General features: G+C 43.5%; 1 protein-coding gene across 11 annotated transcripts in view; it reads left to right on the forward strand.

Moving 5' to 3' along the window:
• LOC122547955 (uncharacterized) overlaps positions 1-24,365 on the forward strand; it is a 281,415-nt gene that overhangs the window by 140,252 nt on the left and 116,798 nt on the right. For all 11 annotated transcript variants that reach the window (XM_087998904.1, XM_087998907.1, XM_087998903.1 and 8 more), the window contains 2 exons: positions 1,724-1,846; positions 3,673-3,798. In XM_087998904.1, the coding sequence (XP_087855030.1) occupies positions 1,724-1,846; positions 3,673-3,798 (249 nt within the window). The remainder of the gene's footprint in view (positions 1-1,723; positions 1,847-3,672; positions 3,799-24,365) is intronic.

Below are 24,365 nucleotides of genomic sequence, written 5' to 3' on the forward strand. Positions count from 1 at the left end.
TGAACAGCCTCCGTGTTGGTTATCACACAACAGTGTCTTAGAACGATCCACTGGGAACCAACTATGCTTACCCTTCGTCCACAACTTTGGCATCTTCATGGCACCCCTCTGATCCACACTTGCAGGGCACTTAGGAAGTATCAACTTGCATTGCGGGGTGCACTGGAAACTAGCATCTGGCTCAAAGAAAGGTCATGGGTGTTCAGTTGTGCAAGGTTCCAATGGGGGAACAAAAAGCAAGAGTGGATATTGCAAGCAATAGTGAGAGTGTCAGACCATGAGCCTTTAACAGTAGTAGAGATTATGATTGTGTGGTAATGCAGTTCTTCCCTGGCAGAATGGTGTTAGCCATCTTGTGACACTGCTGGCCATTTCTTGAGACTGAAGAGACTGCACTGACCTCAGAGTGGCTTCCATTGAGCAGGCTGTCTAGATCTAGTGGCTTGGCCTCTTCTCTTGGATCTCTGGGATCTCAGTCCTCCTTTGGACTATCCTATCCACTGAGATCTTCAGAATCACTGCACCATTTTCCCCTTCTTAGACATGTTTGGAAAGACTGTCTGATGACTAGAATAGCTTTAGAATGGGGTTGGGATCAGACAACAAGGGTGCCGTATGCATGGCTTAGGTAGTTAATGAGGATGTTGCCAGGGTTGGAGGATTTGAGTTATAGGGAGAGGTTGAATAGGCTAAGGGCTGTTTTCCCTGGAGCGTCGGAGGCTGAGGGGTGACCTTTTATAGAGGTTTATAAAATCATGTGGGGCATGGATAGGATAAATAGACAAAGACTTTTCCCTTGGGTCAGGGAGTCCAGAGCAAGAGGGCATAGGTTTATGGTGAGAGGGGAAAGATATAAAAGAGACATGAGGGGCAACTTTTTCATGCTGAGGGTGGTATGTGTATGGAATGAGCTGTCAGAGGAAGTGGGTGGAGGCTGGTACAATTGCAGCATCTAAAAGCCATCTGGATGGGTATATGAATAAGAAGGGTTTAGAGAGATATGGGCCGGGAGCTGGCAGTGGGACTAGATTGGGTTGGGATATCTGGTTAGCATGGACAAGTTGGACCAAAGGGTCTGTTTCTGCGCTGTACATCTCTGATTCAGTGACTGTATACAGCAAGCTATGTCGCCATGCTTCTGAGAGAAATCCTGCATGAAACGTGTCAAAACTGACACTTAGACAAAAAATATAAGATTCAGCCCATTGTTCATACCTGAATATGGTTAATACTCTTTGTCTAGAATTGACTATAATGGTAATGAAAAACTGGTTGTATCCTTGCCTGATCCTGCATGAAATGTGCAAAGTTTTCTGATGAGAGCTATATGTCCTTTCACACTTTTGAGTAACCAACAACGTACCAATTAGACCATGCCAATGCATCACATCTGCTAGAGTCAGTTATTTATTCCTGGCCATTGTCATAGCCTCAGAAGCAGTTTGCTTGTCTTGGAAATATGAAAGTTGTCTGGCTTGGCCACTGGTGAGGCTGCAAATGTTGCCTTGAAGGTGGAATACTTGGAGTGCAAGGGGTTTGATAGCAAATTTCAAATTGTGTAACTTAAGAAAAATGAGATGTATTGGTCCAAATTTCTGATTGTTAGTCACTGATTTTGTATCAAGTGGAATCATTTCAAGAAGGTAAATTTATAATGTCATTAATATTTTTGTTCGAGAATATCTTTTAGTGAATGCTATTGATTGTGTTTCTTACTTTCCAGTGTTCCAGTGCCTTCTGAATGTGAACAGCCAGTTCCTTCTCTACTTCTACCTCTACCTCTGCAATCTGATGATGCAGATAAACCAACCACTGACATAACAGGATTACAAAAACACCTTGTGAGGTATGCTGCAGATAAAATAGCAGTGGGGACTGGATGAGGCCTTCAAGTGGTATTCGTTTGCCTCCTAGGGACCTCAACAGCAAATGGGTAGATAAATGTCCTGATGCCATCAACATTCTACTGCGCCCCCCCCCCACACCTCCATTAGTTAAATGAGAGAGAGTTTGGTTCAGGCAATTAGGAAAGAGGTGGTAGTTGCAGGCAGTTCACATGTCATATTTTATGAATTTCATCCGTGCCAGGAACAGCTTTAATTAACTCCAGTCTAAAAGAAAGCATCGATATTGGCCAAATAACCCAATTTTAAACTCCGAGGTCTTTGCAGAGTGGTTGACAGTTCGGTGTCGTGGTCAAGCACATCCATGAAGCCATGTATGGAATGCTCTGCCCCAGAAGGCAGTGGAGGCCAAGTCTCTGGATACTTTCAAGAAAGAGATGAATAGGGTTCTTAAAGATAGTGGAATCACGGGTTATGGGGATAAGGCAGGAACAGGATAATGATTGTGGATGATTAGCCATGATTGCAATGAATGATGGTACTGGTTCGAAGGGTTGAATGGCCTACTCCTGCACCTATTGTCTATTTCCAATATACCATATGTTCTATATTTGGGGGTAAGTTAGCTTTTCAAAATTATCAAGAACAGCAAGCATCTTGGGGCATGTTGCTATTGAGAACTGGGAGATCTGTGCTAATTTTTTAAAATATTCTAAATATGATTTATGAGACCAGAATTAACCAATGCCAATCTCAATTGAAAGTCAGAATCGAAATTGTTGATGGTTTTACTCGCATGGTCATCATGTATACTGACTGACCCAGAGACTCTGGACGTGGTCCTAACACATTACTTGGGTCATACCCAGAGCCTTTTAGTCCCACATTGTTTACAAATAGTGACTGTGCGCCAAAATACTTCACACACAATCCCTGAAAACATTTTTATTTTGCATTTTTATGAAAGGATAATATTCAATACAAAGTTACTTCTTTACTTTGCTTCACCCCTGCTGGTTAGCTTAGTTGGCTGGACAGCTGATTTTGGAGTACAAAGTGATGCCAGCAGCCTGGATTCACTTGCTGCACCTGAAATTTCCATGAAGAACACTCTAGTCAGTCTTTCTCCTTAGTTGATGGTAGGGTAACCCTCTGGTTAAACCACCATAAGTCATCTCTCTCTGTTGATGATGTTGTCGTAACTTGCCAGACCACAGGGTTGCTCTGTCTTTAGAGAGAGAGAGAGACGACTGGTGGTATTTAGCCTGAAGGCCTTCACATCTCCGGGGATGGGGGAAATTGACGATGAGAGTCCTTCGTGGTATTGTCCGCCAGTTCAGAAATTCAACCCATGCTGGTTGGCGTGAGAAAGCAGGCTTATGGTCTGGTATGGCTATGTCAATTTATTGACTTTATTTAAGAAATACCTTCATTTAAGGGTTACACTTTAAAATTGTTTTTCTAGCATTCAAATATTTTCTTTAAATTAGAGCAAAATGAAAACCGAAGTCAACTGCTTTAAAAGAGTGATAGATGGGTGGAGCTATCTCCAGTGTGCATTGGAGTTACTGAGGGAAAGAATCAACATTATTTCTCACTTCTGCACCATGGAAATTGTTTGAAATGTGAAAATATACCCCGATAAATGGACCTAACATGATGTCATTGTATCTTGTTGATGTGATTAGACTGTCAGTACATACATTGCAATTTTTCCTGCGTAGATCAGTAATTATTGACAATAAAAACTACACTGTTGTCTTTCATTTGTTCGAAACCAAGAGAGAACATGTTTTGAGAAGCTTTGTCATGTTTTGCATTTTTCCAGTGTTTCTTTGTCAAGTGATTTTGAAGAACCAATCGTTCCTGCTTTTTCATCTGTACCACCTCCTCTTTCACCTGAAGGGCATAACAATCTACAGGTTGATGTGACAGACTTCCAGGAACTTGTGAGGTATGTGGTGTAAAAATCTGAGTTTAAAACTTACTATGTGAGACCCTTTGCTTTCCATTTTAGAAGTATTTTAATCAGTAAACTGAAGTTGAGAATTGAGTTGCAATTTTCCGACTCCAGTGCTTGGTGTCACCGAGAGGTGTGTTTGAGTTTCATGGTGAGCTGAGGAGACCTTTGTTCTTTCTTGAGTTGGAAGCGCACCCTAGTGGATAAGTTCTGTCATTGCAAGAACTTGTCCATTTGTGAAGTGGCATGCCTGGCTCTGGCTGTTTCAGCTCCTTGTGTTAACATATGCAGACTATGGACTAGAATTTTCTTGGTATCTTTAGCAATTATACACAGCTATTGACTTAAAGAAAATCAAAGAAATTGCTACTTAAGGGGCTACACCACTTGGTTAATGTGCTGGATGCTATTTTTCTCAAAATCTTTGTGGCATTTAGGGAGGCAAATCATGAGTGCTCATTTGCAAGGACTGCCACATCCCTGGTCAAATGTCATTGTGCTATTCTGGAAACATTTAGGTCTGTCTGAAATAGACACTGCTGCTCCCCATTCACAATTTAACTGCAGTTAAGAATTTCAGAGCTTTAAAGAGTTCCAAATTGTGTCTTCTAATCCCTAACTTCACAAACATTTTTCCAACTTGCTTTTATCACCGTCTTTCTCAATTACATTTGCATTTGACCCCTTCCTTACCACACTTCAGTCTTACTCAACCTCTATAAATTTGAGCTCCCAATTAGCTCCTCTGCCCTCCAACCACTGCCAGTTCTCCATTATACTCAGAGCAATTCAGACAAAGCTTTGGCTTTCCCCATGGGATTTGGAATAAGAAGCAGCAGCACATGGAGGTGAGAAGGTTAGGTCAGTGTGCAAAAAGGCTCTAACCCATCAACCACTCCCATCCTCCACTTGGCTGGGGGCACTGCAGCTCCTTTGAGGAGTTCAAGGCCACCAGCGCATAACCGTGAAACCATCTTCTTACACCAGGGTCACTGCCAGAATGCCTGCCTGTTGTGGTGGTGGTGACTAACACCCCAAAATTCTTAGCATTGAATCCTTTCAAAGTGCCAATCACCCAGGAGCCAAAATGAAGGGGCATGTAGACAGAATCTCCTCTGGTTATTCCGACATAAGCATACTTGCTTGGTGGGCGGCACAGGGAAGGGGAGGGGGGGCTTAGCCCGGCTGCCTCACAGCACGAGGGAACCAGGTTCCATTCCACCCTTGGACAACTGTCTGCATGTGGAGTTTGCACATTCTCCCCATGTCTGCATGGGTTTCCTTTTCGAGTGCTCTGATTTCCTCCCACAGTCCAAAGATGTGCAGTTCAGGTGGATTGGCCATGCTAAATTGCGCATAGTATCTCTGAATATACCGACTAGGTGGATAAGCAGGAAAGTGCAGGGTTACATGGATAGGGTTGTGGGTTGGGTCTGCGTGGGATGCTCTTTGGAGAGTTAATGTGGACTCAATTGGCCAAACAACCTGTTTCTACACTGTAGGAATTCTATAATTCTGTGATTCTATAACTTGGAACCAACTCGACCCTTTTGTGGCAAACTGTAGTTTTTATTAGATAAGCAGTAGTTATGCAAATTTTAGACAATTGTCTGGCCAGTCTAAGTTAATAATTGAACATTTAGAGTTCTCCTTCTTTTGGGGATTAGTTTTCTTCTCTCTTGGAAATAGTAATCCAGCAGCCCAACATCACTAAAATACAACAAAGCACAGCAATGCTGAAGATCTGAAACAAAAACAGAAATTGTTGGCAAAACTCAGCAAATGTGGCAGCATCTGTGGAGAGAAACCAGAGTTAACATTTTGTGTCCAGTGACTCTCCTTCAGATTCTGTGGATAAGTGACACAAGTTCATGTTGTAATTGGTAAATGAACAGATTCTATTAGCTAAGACTGCCTTTAACTACAGGTAGTGAGCTCCGATATGCAGCTAACAATTAAGTGTGCGCACATTCAGAAATTGAGTTCCAGATCACTATCGACAACTTCCTAGAAGCATATGAGAAAATGGGCAGCTGACTAAACACCGACAAAACTAAGGTCCTCTTCCAACCATTCTTGTAGCCACTTTCCTCCACTGTTTAATATCAACTGTAAGACTGTGAAAAATGTGTTCACTTTCCATTCTGTAGCAGACTGTTTTGTCAAACCTTTCAAATGATATTCACCTCATATGTCATGATTTGGAGATGCCGGTGGTGGTCTGGGGTGTACAAAATTAAAAATCACAACACCAGGTTATAGTCCAACAGGTTTAATTGGAAGCACTAGCTTTCGGAGCACTGCTCCTTCATCAGGTGATGAAGGAGCGTCGCTCCAAAAGCTAGTGTGCTTCCAATTAAACATCTTGGACTATAACCTGGTATTGTGATTTTTAATTTTGTACACCTCATATGTGACAGAGCCTGGAGAATTCCTGTTGGAGATTTCACCTCAGAACCCATCAAATCCAATTGGAAAAAATAATCCTCCAATCCCGAAGGACTGTCTAAGAGAAGAATGCAGCATATGTGGACAGGCAGGCATCACTGGCACTATGGTCTGAATTTCTGGATTTCAGTGTGTCGGTAGATAACAGATTGTGCTGCTTGATTTGTCCAGTAGTAATAGTGAATGCTGACAACCATGCTGTTATTCATCCAGTAAGGTTCAGGCTACTATATATCTGTACATTGCCAGACACACTTCTGATTAAAACAAAACCCTATTATCGGAGTTTGGTCACCAAAGACTGTGCAGCTTGAAACAGAGGAGTGGAATTCTTGTAGACTGGTAAAGGTATGTCTATGCAAGTGAGGAGGAGCTATTCAATTAGTACCACTTATCCTCTCTTTTCTGATAGCCCTGCAAGATCCATTGATAGTTTAGGTCTCCACAATATTCAAATGGAGGATATTAGAACTCATCCCAGTCTGACAATAGAGGCAACAGAAAGTTGGAGGGCTAGAGCTCGGTGTTGCAGCATAACTATGGAAACTGATACCATATCTAAACATGACTTTGAAGGCAATTGTATAGATTATGAAGAAAATAAACGCTCTGAAGGGAACTGTTAAGGAATCAAACAACCCATTTTTGTAGGTGTTCTGACTGTGGTTAGATCTGTGAGAGTGGCATTGAAGAGACAGCAATTTTTGAAGAACAAAGGAGGAAGAGTACTTGAGGTGAATGGTTACAGAGGGAAAGGAGTGATAATGTACAATGGTTCCTGTTAGAGAGAGAAATGATTTTGGTTAGACATTTTTTCAGTGCATTTACCTTTGGAGATAGTGAAACGTGAGGTCCAATTGCTGAAATGCAGACAACAGTACCGTGATGGTAACAATGCATCTGAGAAAATTATCTTTAGCAATTCAATAATGATTTAGAAATTAATAGAAGGAAGTTGAAATTGCAATGGGGTATTCAACATCAAATCACATCACTAGACTGAATTTTACATTTGAAATTTGGGTCAAGCATAGATATGATGGAAGCTTTGCATCAACCAGGGCCTTCTGGAAGCAGACCATTCATCAAGGTACATTTGGACAGATCAAAGTGGTCTCCTCCAATATGCATCTGCGGGAGTGTCACTTATGGTCATTGTTTACTGTACTTTGCACAACTTTGCCCTTCAGAGAGGGGAAGCCTCGTCAGAGGAGGAACTAACGGAGACAGCCCAGGATCCCTGATAACAAGTCACTGAAGAGGAAATTGAGCTGCAACAGTTCACTGTGCAATCTGGTCCATGGAACAGTCTGATACCCTGAAAATAAGAAATGCTCTGATAATCAGAAGATTATAAGAACACCGTGTCTCCAGTTCGATTACAGTTTCATTGTCCTTGATGCCTTCTCCAGTTAGCTCCCAGCCATCAACATCAGGACCACGTAAGGGCTACAAGTCACCAAATAACAACAAGCAGCTGGAACCCCACAAATACAAATACTCATATATTATGACGTGGAGACAGAAAACCATATCAAACCAGCTTCCCTATCGATGTATTCACAATGGTGTAAAATCCAAATACTCAATGACTGTCAAAATTGACCCCAGTTCTTCCAAACTGGACTTTGAAAATTACCAGTACTAGACCTTTTGAATAACTGAAATCAGACTCCAGGTTTATAGCGTGAACAAAAAAAATTATTAATGTTCTAATCAATACAGTAGCTTGAGCAGATCAAAGTTAAATTACAAGGTAATCTGATTAATACCTAAGTTTTGAACCCATTCCTCTTTAATTCTAGCTCTAACTGATACAAAGACAGATAGACAAACCAACACAGTTGAGGGATAAATCAAAAGGGAAAACTGAATGAGATGTAAGTGGCCAGTTCAGTTAAACAGGCCCTGGTACCCTGGGAAAGGGCCCTCAATGGCAGCTGCAGCTGCTCATCTGCTTCTCGAGCTTCCATTTGACCCTTCCTGGTTTAAGAGAACCTCAGCTCCCTATTGCCCTGAACCGAGTGACAGATCTCCTAGGTCAGCATACATACCCAATATCTGATCAGTGAGCTGCTTGATTTGGGCCTTCATGGATGTCACCTGTCTTTCAATGGGGGAAGCTATTTGATCTGAAGAATGGGTGGTCACTGTGCTCATGGTCTGCAAGGACTCCACAACCCATTGGATTCTCTCCCGCATCACCATCTAACTTGCATTATATGTCTAACACCATCTGCCTGATGGATAATTCCAGAGGTTCATCGTCAGATATGGACTCTACATCCAGGTTGACTCCAGAAAACGTATGAGTGCCAGATACCTGCACTGTCTTGGTCTCTTACAGCTGCTCTTGCAACTGTGATGTGCATTACCAGTGCTTCCATTGTTTTACAGTCGAGTCATGTGTACTCACTGCATTGATTGCATCTGTGCTGGTACTAGATGTGGAGCTAAGATGCGGCACTGCATCCTCTGAAGCTGCTTGTTTCTCCTCAAAGGTAACAGCTTGTCTTTTAGGGCTAGATTGTGCAGTGCAAGAAACTAAAAAGGAGAATTGGAAGCATCATTATCCTTTTAAAGATTAGTTTGCAGCAACACACTTCCTCAAAACATCCACTGAAACCATTGGGAGATGTGAACCAATGTTTAAACTGTAGACCTTTCAACATTGAGGCAGTTTCCTTCCTGAAGTCAACAAAACTCCAAAGTCGTAATACTACCTTTATTTCAGCTTGCCCTGTTTATACTCCCTCATCCTCCTCAGCACTATTTACAGAAATTGACAGTTATGAGCCCTTGGAATCTCTGTGCCAAAGGAACTTTGTCCAACCTCACCTTAGCCTATAGGTTGCCTCCATTCGTTGGCAACAAACTCCAGGACCGCCGCCTTGGCAGAATGACCAAGTTTCATCCACTATATCTCTCTTCTATAAATAAAGAAGAACATTGTAATATGTGCTTAACTCATGCCTTCAAATATGTTGCCACTCTCTACTTTGTCACCAGCTCACATTTCTCAGTGTTCTTTGCCAATTAACAGGCTGTGGTCACTATCCCCCACTGGAATCCCAGTGCTCTTTTTACAATAAAAGTCTTTATCATGCTACCTTTAACACTTGAGCAACACTCAATGTTTGAACCACTGGAGTGATTATGCATAACAACAGAATAATATCTGTGCATGTGCAGATACAGCATGTGACACCAGCTCACCGCTATGGGATCTTTAATCATGTCCTAAATACAGTTTCATAGCTTTTAAAATTCAGCACTTGTTGGCTGAAACAAGTGCAAGTAAGCTTCTTCTTAAGTGTGTAAAACAGCTTGCCAGAGAAAAAAGAATAGGTACATATAAAACTGCAGATCAAATTGGATTTTTAGGTGAATAGAGGGAAAGAAAAACTGCAGCTGAAAATGTGTTGCTGGAAAAGCGCAGCAGGTCAGGCGGCATCCAAGGAGCAGGAGAATTGACATTTCGGGCATGAGCCCTTCTTCAGGAATGAGGAAAGTGTGCCAAGCAGGCTAAGATAAAAGGTAGGGAGAAGGGACTTGGGGGAGGGGCATTGGAAATGCGATAGGTGGAAGGAGGTTAAGGTGAGGGTGATAAGGTGAGGGTGATAGGCCGGAGTGGGTTGGGGGCGGAGAGGTCAGGAAGAAGATTGCAGGTTAGGAAGGTGGTGCTGAGTTCGAGGGTTGGGACTGAGACAAGGTGGGGGGAGGGGAAATGAGGAAACTGGAGAAATCTGAGTTCATCCCTTGTGGTTGGAGGGTTCCTAGGTGGAAGATGAGGCGCTCTTCCTCCAGCCGTCGTGTCGCTATGATCTGGCGATGGAGGAGTCCAAGGACCTGCATGTCCTTGGTGGAGTGGGAGGGGAAGTTGAAGTGTTGAGCCATGGGGTGGTTGGTTGTTTGGTCCGGGTGTCCCAGAGGTGTTCTCTGAAATGTTCCGCAAGTAGGCGGCCTGTCTCCCCAATATAGAGGAAGCCACATCGTGTGCAGCAGATGCAGTAAATGATGTGTGTGGAGATGCAGGTGAATTTGTGGCGGATATGGAAGGATCCCTTGGGGCCTTGGAGGGAAGTAAGGGGGGAGGTGTGGGCGCAAGTTTCGCATTTCTTGTGGTTGCAGGGGAAGGTGCCGGGAGTGGAGGTTGGGTTGGTGGGGGGTGTGGACCTAACGAGGGAGTCACGGAGGGAGTGATCTTTTCGGAACGCTGATAGGGGAGGGGAGGGAAATATATCACTGGTGGTGGGGTCCGTTTGGAGGTGGCGGAAATGACGAAGGATGATACGATGTATCTGGAGGCTGCTCGGGTGGTAGGTGAGGACCAGTGGGGATCTGTCCTGGTGGCTCAAGGGCGGAGGAGCAGGGCTCAAGGGTGGAGGAGTGGGAAGGGGCAGGGCTCAAGGGCGGAGGAGTGGGAAGTGGAGGAGATGCGGTGGAGAGCATCGTCGACCATGTCTGGGGGGAAATTGCGTTCTTTGAAGAAGGAGGCCATCTGGGTTGTTCGGTGTTGGAACTGGTCCTCCTGGGAGCAGATGCGGCGGAGACTAAGGAATTGGGAATATGGGATGGCGTTTTTACAGGGGGCAGGGTGGGAGGAGGTGTAGTCTAGGTAGCTATGGGAGTTGGTCGTTTTACAGTACATGTCCGTGTTGATTCGGTTGCCCGAGATAGAAATAGAGAGGTCTAGGAAGGGGAGGGAGGAGTCTGAGACGGTCCAGGTAAATTTGAGGTCGGGGTGGAAGGTGTTAGTAAAGTGGATGAACTGTCCAACCTCCACGTGGGAGCACGAGGCAGCGCCGATACAGTCATCGATGTAGCGGAGGAAAAGGTGGGGGGTGGTGCCAGTGTCGCTGCAGAAGATAGACTGTTCCACATATCCTATGAAGAGGCAGGCATAGCTGGGGTCCATGCGGGTGCTCATGACTACTCCTTTGGTTTGGAGGAAGTGGGAGGATTGGAAAGAGAAGTTGTTCAGAGTGAGGACCAGTTCAGTCAGTCTAAGGAGGGTGTCAGTGGAAGGGTACTGGTTGGTACGGCGGGAAAGGAAGAAGCGGAGGGTTTTGAGCCCTTCGTGATTGGGGATGGAGGTGTACAGGGACTGGATGTCCATGCTGAAGATAAGGCATTGGGGACTGGGGAAGCGAAAATCGTGGAGGGCGTGGGTGGTGTCCCGAACGTAGGTGGGAAGTTCTTGGACTAAGGGGGACAGGACCGTGTCAAGGTATGCAGAGATGAGTTCGGTGGGGCAGGAGCAGGCTGAGACAATGGGTCGGCTGGGGCAGTCAGGTTGGTGGATTTTGGGCAGGAGGTAGAAACGGGCGGTGCGGGGTTGTGGGACTGAGGTTGGAGGCGGTGGATGGGAGATCCCCTGAGGTGATGAGGTTATGGATGGTCTGGGAGATGATGGTTTGGTGGTGGGAGGTGGGGTCATGGTCAAGGGGTCAGTAGGAGGAGGTGTCTGCGAGCTGGCATTTAGCCTCGGCTAAACTACTACTGCACCTCCCTTGTCTGCCAGTTTGATAGTGAGGTTGGGGTTGGAACGGAGGGAGTGGAGGGCTGCACGTTCCGAGGGTGAGGGGGTGGAGAGGTTGAGGCGGTTAATGTCGCGGCGGCAGTTGGCTATGAAGAGATCGAGGGCAGGTAAGAAGTCAGCACGGGGTGTCCAGGTGGATGGGGTGTGTTGGAGGCGGGAGAAGGGGTCATCAGAGGGTGGGCAAGAATCCTGGTTGAAGAAGTATGCGCGGAGGCGAAGGCGGCGGAAGAATTGTTCGATGTCTCACCGCGTGTTGAACTTGTTAATCCAAGAGCGTAGGGGAATGAAGGTGAGGCCTCTGCCGAGGACTGATCTTTCATCCTCCGAGAGGGGTAGTTCTGGAGGGATGGTGAAAATACGGCAGGGCTGGGAGCTAGGACCTGGTGTGGGGCTGGAGCTCGGAGTGGGGGCGGGGATGGAGATCGGAGGTGGGGTTCGGCATGGGAACGGGGTTGCAGCCCAGAAATCTAGATGAAGTCATCAAAGGGTTAAAAATGCATGACGGCGAGACATCCTTTGTGCAGTCTCAGACCCCTAAGGAGAGGCAGCAGCAGTCAAACAGCCTGTGTGCACAATAATCTCCTCTCACCTCTGCTTTGAAATGTAATTCAGCAAACTGTGATATCATTGAATTACACTGCTCTTTATAAATGTGATTTGTTTGCAAATGCTTCAGTTCATATTAAGTATAAACTCCTCCTTCTATATAGAAAAGTCTCAATGATTTTAAAAAAGCCATTACTTACCTGAATATCAAAAATATTGTTTGACTTTGAATCGAATGGATTTCGTTGAGCTTTTGCTTTGGCCCGATTCCATTGATTTTTTTTTTGTGTGTATGTCATAGAGCCAGAGAGAGGCTTTTTTCACAAATATGATCAATGAATACATTTTTTTCAGTGAAAAATCAACAGGATCATCAGTAAAATATCAAGAGGAACAATAACCATTAATGATTAACTTCCTGGTGTATGGTCATTTTGATCTATTTTGTTGGCCCATTGTTATCACCAAGAATCCTAATCTATCAAATATACAGGTCTGGTAATATGCCTTGGTCTATTGTGTACACACTGTGTTAAAGATCAACAATAAGGATTTTAATTTCATATACTTGATTCAAAAGTCCACATTATTTTTAACTCATGTTAGTCAAGGTCCATAATCTGTTCATAACATTATCTCTACTTTAGCGAACAGCTTTCTTTACTTGCAAGTACAAAGTCTGGTCTTTCTAATGATGTTTACTTAACAATTAGTGGATGAGGTGACCAATGTAACTTAAAATGTTTATACTCTTGCCATTGTTTTGTTGTAATGTGGAATATCTCCTGAATACGATTGAGTAGTTATGTGATCGCATTAGCTTTTGCACACAAAGTATACGTCTGGTGTCCAGGGAAACCAATGTTTTTATTCCTAACTGAATTATGCCAACTGCAGGTTATAAAATGTTATTGCTGAATGTATTTCAGTTCTATGCCAAAACAAAGCAAAAATAGGGAAAATAAAGTAATTGAAAGTCTGGTAGTTATGAGTTAATTGGACAAGAACTCAGTTCCTTTCGGGGCCAATTTTCCGATTCTATGGTCTGTGCAGGATGGGAAAATGAAAAATTGTGAGTTTGCTGAGCTGAACTCACCAGATTTCCCATAGTTGGCCTCATTTCATTTTGTATTCTGCATCCATCTTTAATCAGGAGCTTACTTTCAGCAGGGAACAGGCATGATGACCTTACACGTGATTTGGAGATGCTGGTGTTGGACTGGGGTGTACAAAGTTAAAAATCACACAACACCAGGTTATAGTCCAACAGGTTTAATTTGAAGCACAAGCTTTCAGAGTGCTGCTTCTTCTTCAGGTGGTTCTACTACCTAGCTCTGAATCCATCTTGGCTGTAAACCTGAATAGGACTGACCAAGAGCAAGAACACTTCCATTTTGTGATGCTGCTAAGGAGGTATTTGTGCAAGAAGTGCTGATCGTACTATTTGCCTTGTTTAGGATCTCAAGACAATTTCCCAATAGGAACTCTATTCCCTTAGCTTGAGGTAACAGACAGACAGAAAATGTTGTGTCTGACAGTCAAAGAATACATGATAATTAGGTTTAAGTGAGTAAGTCTGCCACGGTAAAGAAAACAAAAAACAAAGAATGCTGGAAATCACGGCAGGTCAGGCAGCATCCATGGTGGGAGAAACCAGGCGAGCATTTCAAGTCTAGATGACTCTTCTTCATAGCTGCCAGGGTAAAGCTATCTAGCATTTCATTACCCCAAGCACTAGGACATACTGTGTATTCCAAGTAGATCTTCCCCTCACCCTGTTAAACCATGACTGAAGCAGAATGCTAAGCTCCTTTCAGACTTGCATTTCCCCTCCCCCCCCCCCCCCCACCTTACCTCAGTTCCAACCTGCCAGCTCAGCATCATCCTCATGACCTGTCCTACCCGCCAATCTTCCTTCCCACCTATCCACTCCACTCTCCTCTCTGACCTATCATCTTCATCCCCACCTCCATCCACCTATTGTACTCTTGGCTACATTCTCCCCAGGCCCACCCCTCTCCTATTTATATCTCCATCCCAGAGGCTCCCTGCCTCATTCCTGATGAAGGTCTTTTGCCTGAAATGTCTATTTTCCTGCTCCTCGGATGCTGCCTGACCTGCTGTGCTTTTCCAGCACCATTCTAATCTAGGCTCTGATCTCCAGCATCTATAGTTCTCACTTTCGCCTATCCTTATAGTCTACATACAAGTGATGTGATCACACACATACAAGCTGGAATGAAGTTAGACACTTGGATTTCACTCTTTATCTACTCTTCAAAACTGCAACTTTTCAGTATTATGCTTGCAGAAAGTGCAGATGCATAATGGGAGTGAGCAAACATGAATATAAAGAGGGATTCCTGATTTTAAAACTTCTGAAATTTGGATTAATGATGCTCACTACTTTGGGACCTGAAACACAACCTTCGTTCTGTTGGGTGGGTCAAGAATCTGAGTTGGAGAGAGTCTTGTACTCTGAGAAGTCATGCTTAATTTCTGCCTTCTTTAAATATCCAAAGCACAGTTGAAAAACAGCCACCTGAGAAGCTGCATTGGTTCATGTGATTCTAAGTTACAGATCCTAGTTAAGACCATAAGACCATAAGACATAGGAGCGGAAGTAAGGCCATTCGGTCCATCGAGTCCACTCCGCCATCCAATCATGGCTGATGGGCATTTCAACTCCACTTACCCGCATTCTCCCCGTAGCCCTTAATTCCTTGTGACATCAAGAATTTATCAATTTCTGCCTTGAAGACATTTAGCGTCCCAGCCTCTCCTGCATTCTGTGGCAATGAATTCCACAGGCCCACCACACTCTGGCTGAAGAAATGTCTCCGCATTTCTGTTCTGAATTTACCCCCTCTAATTCTAAGGCTGTGTCCACGGGTCCTAGTCTCCTCGCCTAACGGAAACAATTTCCTAGCGTCCACCCTTTCCAAGCCATGTATTATCTATTAGATCTCGCCTTAACCTTCTAAACTCCAATGAATACAATCCCAGGATCCTCAGCCGTTCCTCGTATGTTAGACCTACCATTCCAGGGATCATCCGTGTGAATCTCTGCTGGACACGCTCCAGTGCCAGTATGTCCTTCCTGAGGTGTGGGGACCAAAACTGGACACAGTACTCCAAATGGGGCCTAACCAGAGCTTTATAAAGTCTCAGTGCTTTTATATTCCAACCCCCTTGAGATAATTGACAACATTGCATTTGCTTTCTTAATCACGGACTCAACCTGCATGTTTACCTTTAGAGAATCCTCAACTAGCACTCCCAGATCCCTCTGTACTTTGGCTTTACGAATTTTCTCACCGTTTAGAAAGTAATCCATGCTTCTCTTCTTTTTCCCAAAGTGCAAGACCTCGCATTTGCTCACATTGAATTCCATCAACCATTTCTGGACCACTCCTCCAAACTGTCTGGATCCTTCTGCAGCCTCCCCACTTCCTCAGTACTACCTGCCTGTCCACCTAACTTTGTATCGTCGGCAAACTTCGCTAGAATGCCCCCAGTCTCTTCATCCAGATCATTAATATATAATGTGAACAGCTGCGGCCCCAACACTGAACCCTGCGGGACACCGCTTGTCACCGGCTGCCATTCCGAAAAAGAACCTTTTATCCAAACTCTCTGCCTCCTGTCAGACAGCCAATCTTCCATCCATACCAGTAGCTCACCTCAAACACCATGGGCCCTCACCTTGCTCAGCAGCCTCCCATGTGGCACCTTATCAAAGGCCTTTTGGAAGTCTAGGTAGACCACATCCACTGGGTTTCCCGGTCTAACCTACTTGTCACCTCTTCAAAGAACTCCAACAGGTTTGTCAGGCACGACCTCCACTAAATCCATGTTGACTTGTTCTAATCCGACCCTGCTCTTCCAAGAATTTAGAAACCTCATCCTTAATGATGGATTCTAGAATTTTACCAACAACCGAGGTTAGGCTAATTGGCCTATAATTTTCCATCTTTTGCCTTGATCCTTTCTTGAACCTGTGTGTTCATGTATTCACTGTTGAATTTCAAGGACACAGTTGTGTGCAGTAGATTGAGTGAGTGGTCCCATCGCTGCTTTCAGTAATGCCCTTGACTTTGAGCAGTGGGCATAATTTTGTGCCGTTCCCCACTGTGTGTTTGGTGGAAGTACCACCCTGCCGCTTTCATGATTAAGTCCATAGATGTCATTTCCACTTGGGCCTCAACCTGTTGCCACTGGTATTAACCCAGCACTAGGGGACATAGGGGTGAGTAGGAGGGTTGGGTAGGGAACATGCTAGCTCCAAGAGGAATCCCCCATTTGAAAGCAAGCAGTCCCTGATGAGGGGACTTGACATTGGAAGATCTGACCCAGTGTGAGCCATCCTCCTCTCGAACCTGTTGATTCTTTTGTTGTGCGCTCTCATATCCTGTGACTGCCTTCGCACCATCACTCACCTGTGCCTAAGTCCCTGCACAATCTGAGACCTTGTCACTGCCTCCCCTGCTGATGTTATTGCATATAAAAGAGCTGCTAGCCTCTGGTCCTTTGTTCTTGGGCCTACTGCTGACCCTTCTAGTGCCTGAGAAGGTGTTCAAAGTTTGTGAGAAGATTTGTAGCTCGGGTGCTCGTTGTGGTTCTGTCCGCCGAGCTGGGAATTTGTGTTGCAGACGTTTCGTCCTCAGTCTAGGTGACATCCTCAGTGCTTGGGAGCCTCCTGTGAAGCACTTCTGTGATGTTTCCTCCGGCATTTGTAGTGGTTCGTCACTACAAATCACATTAAAATTCATACTATTATGGAAATGTGTCCAGGCAGACAGTTATGGCAGTTCAGCATATGTGTGCCTCTTTACTGTGCTTGCATGGTTTCTTCTCATCCCAGAGACACGATCCCCAATTAGTGCACATGGTCAAAACGAATGTCTAGGCCTGACAAGCAGCTTGCCTAAACAGCACCTCAATACTGAATCAAGCACTGAGGATGTCACCTAGACGGGGTGAAACGTCTGTAACACATTCCCAGCTCGGCGAACAGAATTACAACAATGGCAGAAGGTGTGCCAGGTCTTCCTAAAAAGAGAGAGTGCAAGGGTCTACACTGTAGTTCCAAACCTTTTCAGTATCTAGGCACACTTTAATAAGACAAAAAAATTCCATGGCACATCCACTTTATCAGCTGAATTGATTGCTAATAAACATGACATTTACAGAGGAACCCTGATTAGTCGAAGGACATGGATGGAGAGTATTTCATTTGGTTAATCGAATTCTGGATAATTCAATGCCAGATAACATAGTGTAGCTGAGTTTCAGGACATTGCAATTTTGCCGGATATTCAGATAATTGAATATCGGATAATCGAGGTTCCTCTGTACTTGAATTCATTATGCTAATGCCCTTGCTAAACACTTTTGCACCATAGTGCATACAACAAGCTGAAGAAGCATTAATGTTTCCAATCTACCATTAAATCACAACACCTTTGATTGCGAGCACAGACATATTTTCAAAAATGGCTCAACTCAACTATTTACCAACTTCTTTCTGCAGGTGAGACACTCAGGTAAGGGGTAAGTGGCATCTCCTCTCCATGAAACTCCTAAGGCCAGATGGCTGTCATTGTACTGATTCTGAACAATTCGTGCTCTTTTTCTCATTTGGATTCAGAAATGTTTAGTGTAATGTAAGAGGGAATCATTTCTTTTGACAAGAAACAAATCCATTTCTTCTAAGAATCTATTCTAAGACTCAGATCAGTGCCTAAATGAAAAAAAAATCCAAAACTAATCACATTAAAATTCATGCTATAATGGAAATGTGTCCAGGCAGACAGTTATGGCAGTTCAGCATATGTGTGCCTCTTTACTGTGCTTGCATGGTTTCTTCTCATCCCAGAGACACGATCCCCAATTAGTGCACATGGTCAAAACGAATGTCTAGGCCTGACAAGCAGCTTGCCTAAACAGCACCTCAATACTGAATCACCAACATATTAACAGGTGTGGTATGGCAAAGCATCAAGTTATGGATGGAGTGTGCTGGTTGGCACTAAGTAAGCAAATGTTAAGATAACCAGTGAACAGCCCTGAGTTGCAAGCTGGTCCAGTCTGAGTTGGGTTCCTGCTCATCTGCGCAAAAAGTCCCTACTGCAGCTCCACACTGCTAGTTGCCAGTGTGGCTAGCAAGATTAGAATGGTGCTAGTTGGGCAGCATCCGAGGAGCAGGGAAATTGAAGTTTCAGGCATAAGCCTTCATCAGGAATGGCCAGCAATGCAAGTCTTTGCTTCCTGAGTGGCTTACAAGTATGTTGGTGAAGAGTTATGATGATGATGATGTGTTGGCAGATGCCAGATATAAATGGCTATGGACAAGGAGAGTGTGCCTATGGATTGTAACCTTTTTTGTTTGAGATGCAGTTTGATTGAATGCAGCTTGGAGGTTGTTCAGAGCAAACAGCAAGCTGAATCCGCTATCTACCTGCTCAGGGTTCCCTGTAAACTGTGATCAGATAGACAATCTGTTCCACTTGTTTAGCAAATGTGGTAAGATAAAAGTCTGAATATTAAGGAGGCAAGTTGGGCCATCAACAAGGCGATGAACAAGAAATCATCTCCTTAATTGGGAACTTGCCCATGCCTGGTGAGAATCTTGCTTCACCGTTTATGACATGTATAAAAGGTGGAACAAGATGGTCCTGACATCGAGCTAGGCCTTTGATGGGCTTCTCGTCTGATTCTGCCACAAATCTCACCAGAGCCCACACTGTTCAGAGCCCTGTAAGATTCCACCCAAATGGTGGCGAGTGTTTGGAACTCTTGTCCTGAACAGATGGCGGAAGTGTACATTTTGAATATTTTTAGAGAAGAGGTTGATAGACTTTTGGTGACCAAGGGGTGAAAGGTTATTAGGGGAAGGCAGCAATTTGGTTTTAAGATTGCAACCAGATCAGCCATGATCATATTAATTGGCAGAGTAGACTCACAGGGCTAAAAGGACGACGACTCCTTGTTGGTACATATGTTTTCTTGTATATATGTCGTCCATTTTCATCCAGCTTTTCTTCCACATAACACAAGGCATTTCCGCTGCATAACTTTGCTTGCACCACAGCTGAATTTCTAGCAAATATATGGGACAAAATTTCACAAAGTAAGCAAAATGTCAAAAACTCTGAAGTAATCAGCGTTTCAAAAATTCAGTAGTTCAAGAGCACCTTCCCAATGTAGTTTAAATCAACGGCTACCCTCCTATACAGGGGTTTCATTAACATAGATATAATTCATTCACATGCCCATCTTTTTCTGGTCACCAAAGCTCCCAGTGAATTCGGTTCCAGGAATTTTCTGACTGATTATTTTTAATATTGTTAGTACTGTTTGAGAGAATGCTATATTGCTAGTTGTGAGGGGCCTGTCAGGTTGCAGTTTTTAACACTTGAATGCTCAAAACTAACAGGCAATCTCTGCCCAACTTCCTGCTTCTTGCTGTCACCTTTCACCAACCATAGTTTCATGGAACAAATTGTCTATCTGTTTAGAATTAGAATACAATTTGAATACCTTTTACGACCATAGCCTCTGACCGGGACTTTTTTGATATTGTGGCATAAGTAATGAAAATGCTCATTGTTACATTTATGAGGATTAAAATTAAATGTAATTTAGAGTCAGATGTACAACATGGAAACAGACCCTTCGGTCCAATCCGTCCATGCCGACAAGATATCCCAACCCAATCTAGTCTCACCTGCCAGCACCCAGCACATATCCCTCCAAACCCTTCCTATTCATTTACCCATCCAAATGCCTCTTAAATGTTGCAATTGTACCAGCCTCCTCCACTTCCTCTGGCAGCTCATTCCATACATGTACCACCCTCTGTGAAAAAGTTGCCCCTTAGGTCTCTTTTATAATTTCCCCTCTCACCCTAAACCTATGCCCTCTGGTTCTGGACTCCAGGGAAAAGACTTTGCCTATTTACCCTATCCATGCCCCTCATAATTTTGTAAACCTCTATAAGGTCACCCCTTAGCCTCCGATGCTCCAGGGAAAACAGCCCCAGCCTATAGCTCAAATCCTCCAACCTTGGCAATGTCCTTGTAAATCTTTTCTGAACCCTTTCAAGTTTCACAACATCTTTCCGATAGGATGGAGACCAGAATTGCATGCAATATTCCAACAGTGGCCTAACCAATGTCCTGTACAGCCACAACATGACCTTTTCAACTCCTGTACTCTATACTCTGACCAATAAAGGAAAGCATACCAAATGCCGCCTTCACTATCCTATCTACCTGCGGCTCCACTTTCAAGGAGCTATGAACCTGCACTCCATTGCTGCCCACTAACTTTCATGACATGAAGATAGTTCTTTCATGATTGTGTCCTGTCATCTGGATCTCTCCCCTCTTCCAGCCAGCACCAAATTTTCTTTCCCCCTCTCATCTTAAATTGACGTGTAAAGCGAGATTAATTTTTGATTGGTAAACCCAGCCTTGTTTTGCTAATGAGCATTCCATTGTGACTCATTCCCTTACCTCGGATCCTGTGGTCAATCGCTGGAGCATACTTGCCACTGCCCTGGTTGAGACCAATGCATTCAGGTCAGATTACTGATTAAACCTGCAGCTTTCAAGATTGTATGCCTTCAAGAGGATTTGATAAAATTTGATGAGCAAGGCTCATGTCCAACTGCATTCCTTTTTGTCCTGCTTTTGGCAGAAGAATTAACATGAGTACCCCATCAGGAAAAAAACTTCAGAAGAGGTTTTGTCCCATGATAATATCATCTAGTTTCAATTGTTTTTAACAATGACAGGCAAGAGGTTTGTAGTCTTTAGACTTGTCACATATTAAAAAAGCAATTTTTTCTTGAAAGCAATTATCTGAATTGAATTCATTGCAATAATCATGTGAAGCCATTATAGTAGAATTGCCACAGTTGCTGGCCCCCTCCTCATTAACAAAGAAAACATTTGCCAAATGTATTTTTGAACAATGGTCCTTTAAAGCTAAACAATAATCGAGGATTCTTCACGCAGGACTGGTTAATTGTGTTTCCTTGGCAACAGTAGTCAATGAGTTAAATACAACAGATGAAATACCTCCAATTCTCCCAGTGTGTGTGTTGGCTCCTGTTGGAATACTGTCTACTTCCCTTGTCGGAATATTCCATTTTGAAAAGGGATGCATAATTGTGGGAAATATTTCTCCACTCTGCTGTGCTTGAGAGAACAAATATTTAGTATACAATTAATAGTTCCTGGAAAAAGAAATTATACATTGCCACTGAGATGAATTGATTTAACATACATTGTTCATCATACATCAATTTGTATCTGACCTGGTTAATGTAGCTGTTCAGGGAGCTGGTTCTGTGCTTATAGGGAGGAGTCATCTTATCCTGTGTTTTGTCATCTTATTAATTGTTTTCTATGTGTGGGTTTGTTTTAGTGCTACCTTTTGTCGATGGCTGAGCACATCATTGTTGTGTACCCCATAATAGTCAGGAAATTTTCTAGTAATCTTGATGCCAGGAGCTGGCAGCCGTTCAGAGATTAGAACCAGCCGCTACAGTAATACTGTCACTAATGCAAGCAGCTGTTCCCATCTGCAGTGCAGCATCGCAAGTCCTACAGTCAGACCTCTCAGGGCTTTTTGCTGGTGGAGCTAACAAGGAGGCTGGCCCTGCTTGGAGCTTCTGTACAGGGACAAGCCAAGGATGGGAGGCTCCCAATCTGTGCAGCAAGGGCAGGCAAGCAGCCTGAATCAGGAACCTTCAGAGGCTATGTGAGTCGTGCATAATTTTTTTTGTTTTGTTTTGCTTTCAAGCCATAATCCCCCACCTCGTTCACGAGGCCAGCAGCATCAGCAGCCATCACAGTGTAGTTAGCCCGAGCAGCGAGCAATGGCCCTGACTTTTCATCAAGCCCGTGGTATCCTGAAATAACAATATGCTATTGCTGAAGGACAATATTTCTTATCTTCAATAGCATTATTGTAATTTCTGAACTGGATTGAAAAACAAAAATAAGGTTGCTGTAACCTATGAATTATATTTATTATTTTTACATCAGAAATGCTGAATGATCTGAGGGTGATTTAGTGATGCTTTGGTTTAAAAATGCTTAATTGCCATAATGGTATCTCTGAGAGATGTGTCCTATTCTTTTGTGGAGCTGCACATTGATGCCGGTGGATTCTCTTATTTGCTCTTGAAGAGCAGGGGACACTGCCCTTCAGTGGTGGTTTTTGAAAAGGATTATTTAGAATCAAGTCCCTGCTTTTCTTTAGTAGTTGCAGTACTGACTAAATGCTCAGCTTTACTGCACTGCAAAGCTAGAATCAGCTGAATATGCACCAAATAGAACATCTCAAAAGGCCTTGAATAACATCCGTACAATTTTCTTTTCTCTATACATTCACATGTGCTAAGTTGCAATCTACATAAAGTTAACTGAAAATCCACAAGCTGCCTGTTTAAGATCCTGATGCTGCCACACATGCAGCAGAAGCACAGCTAGAAGCAGCTGTTAGTTCAATGGGTGACTTGAAATCTGAAATAAATATGGAAACGTCATTATCTTCTTCTGGGCTTTATGTTGAGCAGGTGATGACTGACTTCCAATCTTGGTGAGTATGATGACAGAAAAGATTATTTGTGTGGTGTTTTGCCATTTTGAAGCTATATCTTTTTCTTTATTGCAGCAATAAGTGAAAAAAACACTAGCTAACAAAACCACCCCTTGAGGCTGCTTGTAACTAATGAGTGAATACACTACTAGTGCTTTCTGAGGCAAAGTATGCTGACTCCAGTCCACTAATGCTCCTCCAATTAGTGACACTAACCCTTTTCAGGACAATTTTTCTTCTCTTTTGTCTTACATGGGCACTTGTGCTATATTTATGAACTGAGACAATAGAACAACTGATTACCTCCATACAGAATTAAGCCTTGCATAATGATCTTTTCGATTGGCAAATTTGCTCAAATGCATACAAAGCCTATTTAAAAACACCATTAGAGATATCATTAATGATCAGCTCTGAGCAGGCTCATTTTTCTTTTGAATAAATAGCATTTTCCTGAAGGATAACCTTTTTTTGCTCGAATTATTCAGAGTCCTTTGTACTGAACATAAAGACTTCAAATCACGCTGACTTTTGTGACCTATGATGTAATGACTGTGCTTGTAGCAATATGGACCAATAATACTCTGTTCAACTCAATCCAATACTTGTGCCTCTGTATTTTCCAGTGAAGTGAATTAATGAGAACTATGGGGAGCACTTAAATATTTCATTGCTTGATGTGAAGATTCAGTGTAATGATTGTACCAGTGAAAAAATGTTATGGATTTATAATAGAAGGGAAATAGTTGTATGCAACAAAATAATTCCAGAAACTTTAGCATTGTGCCTTCATACCTGAAATTTCTGGGAGAAATCCCACCTGCTTTAGTGACATCATACATAGCAAGTGTGAGTCATACCCAGTAAGAAAACCATTGCTGAATGAAGGATTTCTCAGACATTCACTTACTGTCATAACAAAGAAAAACTGAATCAATTTAGGAGCAAATTATAGTAGATACTGGAATATGTACTGAAAACAACAAATGTTGGAGATCATAGTGCATCAGACAGCATCCATGCAGAGAGAGCAAGCTAACAAAGAAAGCTACAGCACAGGAACAGGCCCTTCAGCCCTCCAACTTTGTGCTGATTCAGATCCTCTATCTAAACCTGTCACATTTTTCTAAGGATCTTTTTAGATTAGATTAGATTAGATTGCATTACATTACAGTGTGGAAACAGGCCCTTCGGCCCAACAAGTCCACACCGATCCGCCGAAGCGTAACCCACCCATACCCCTACATTTACCCCTTACCTAACACTACGGGCAATTTAGCATGGCCAATTCACCTGACCTGAACATCTTTGTGACTGTGGGAGGAAACCGGAGCACCCGGAGGAAACCCACGCAGACACGGGGAGAATGTGCAAACTCCACACAGTCAGTCGCCTGAGGTGGGAATTGAAC

This window comes from Chiloscyllium plagiosum, unplaced genomic scaffold (genome assembly GCF_037043375.1).
Source record: "Chiloscyllium plagiosum isolate Xiang-an unplaced genomic scaffold, Cpla_swu_hap1 HiC_scaffold_22, whole genome shotgun sequence".
Lineage (NCBI taxonomy): Eukaryota > Metazoa > Chordata > Chondrichthyes > Orectolobiformes > Hemiscylliidae > Chiloscyllium > Chiloscyllium plagiosum.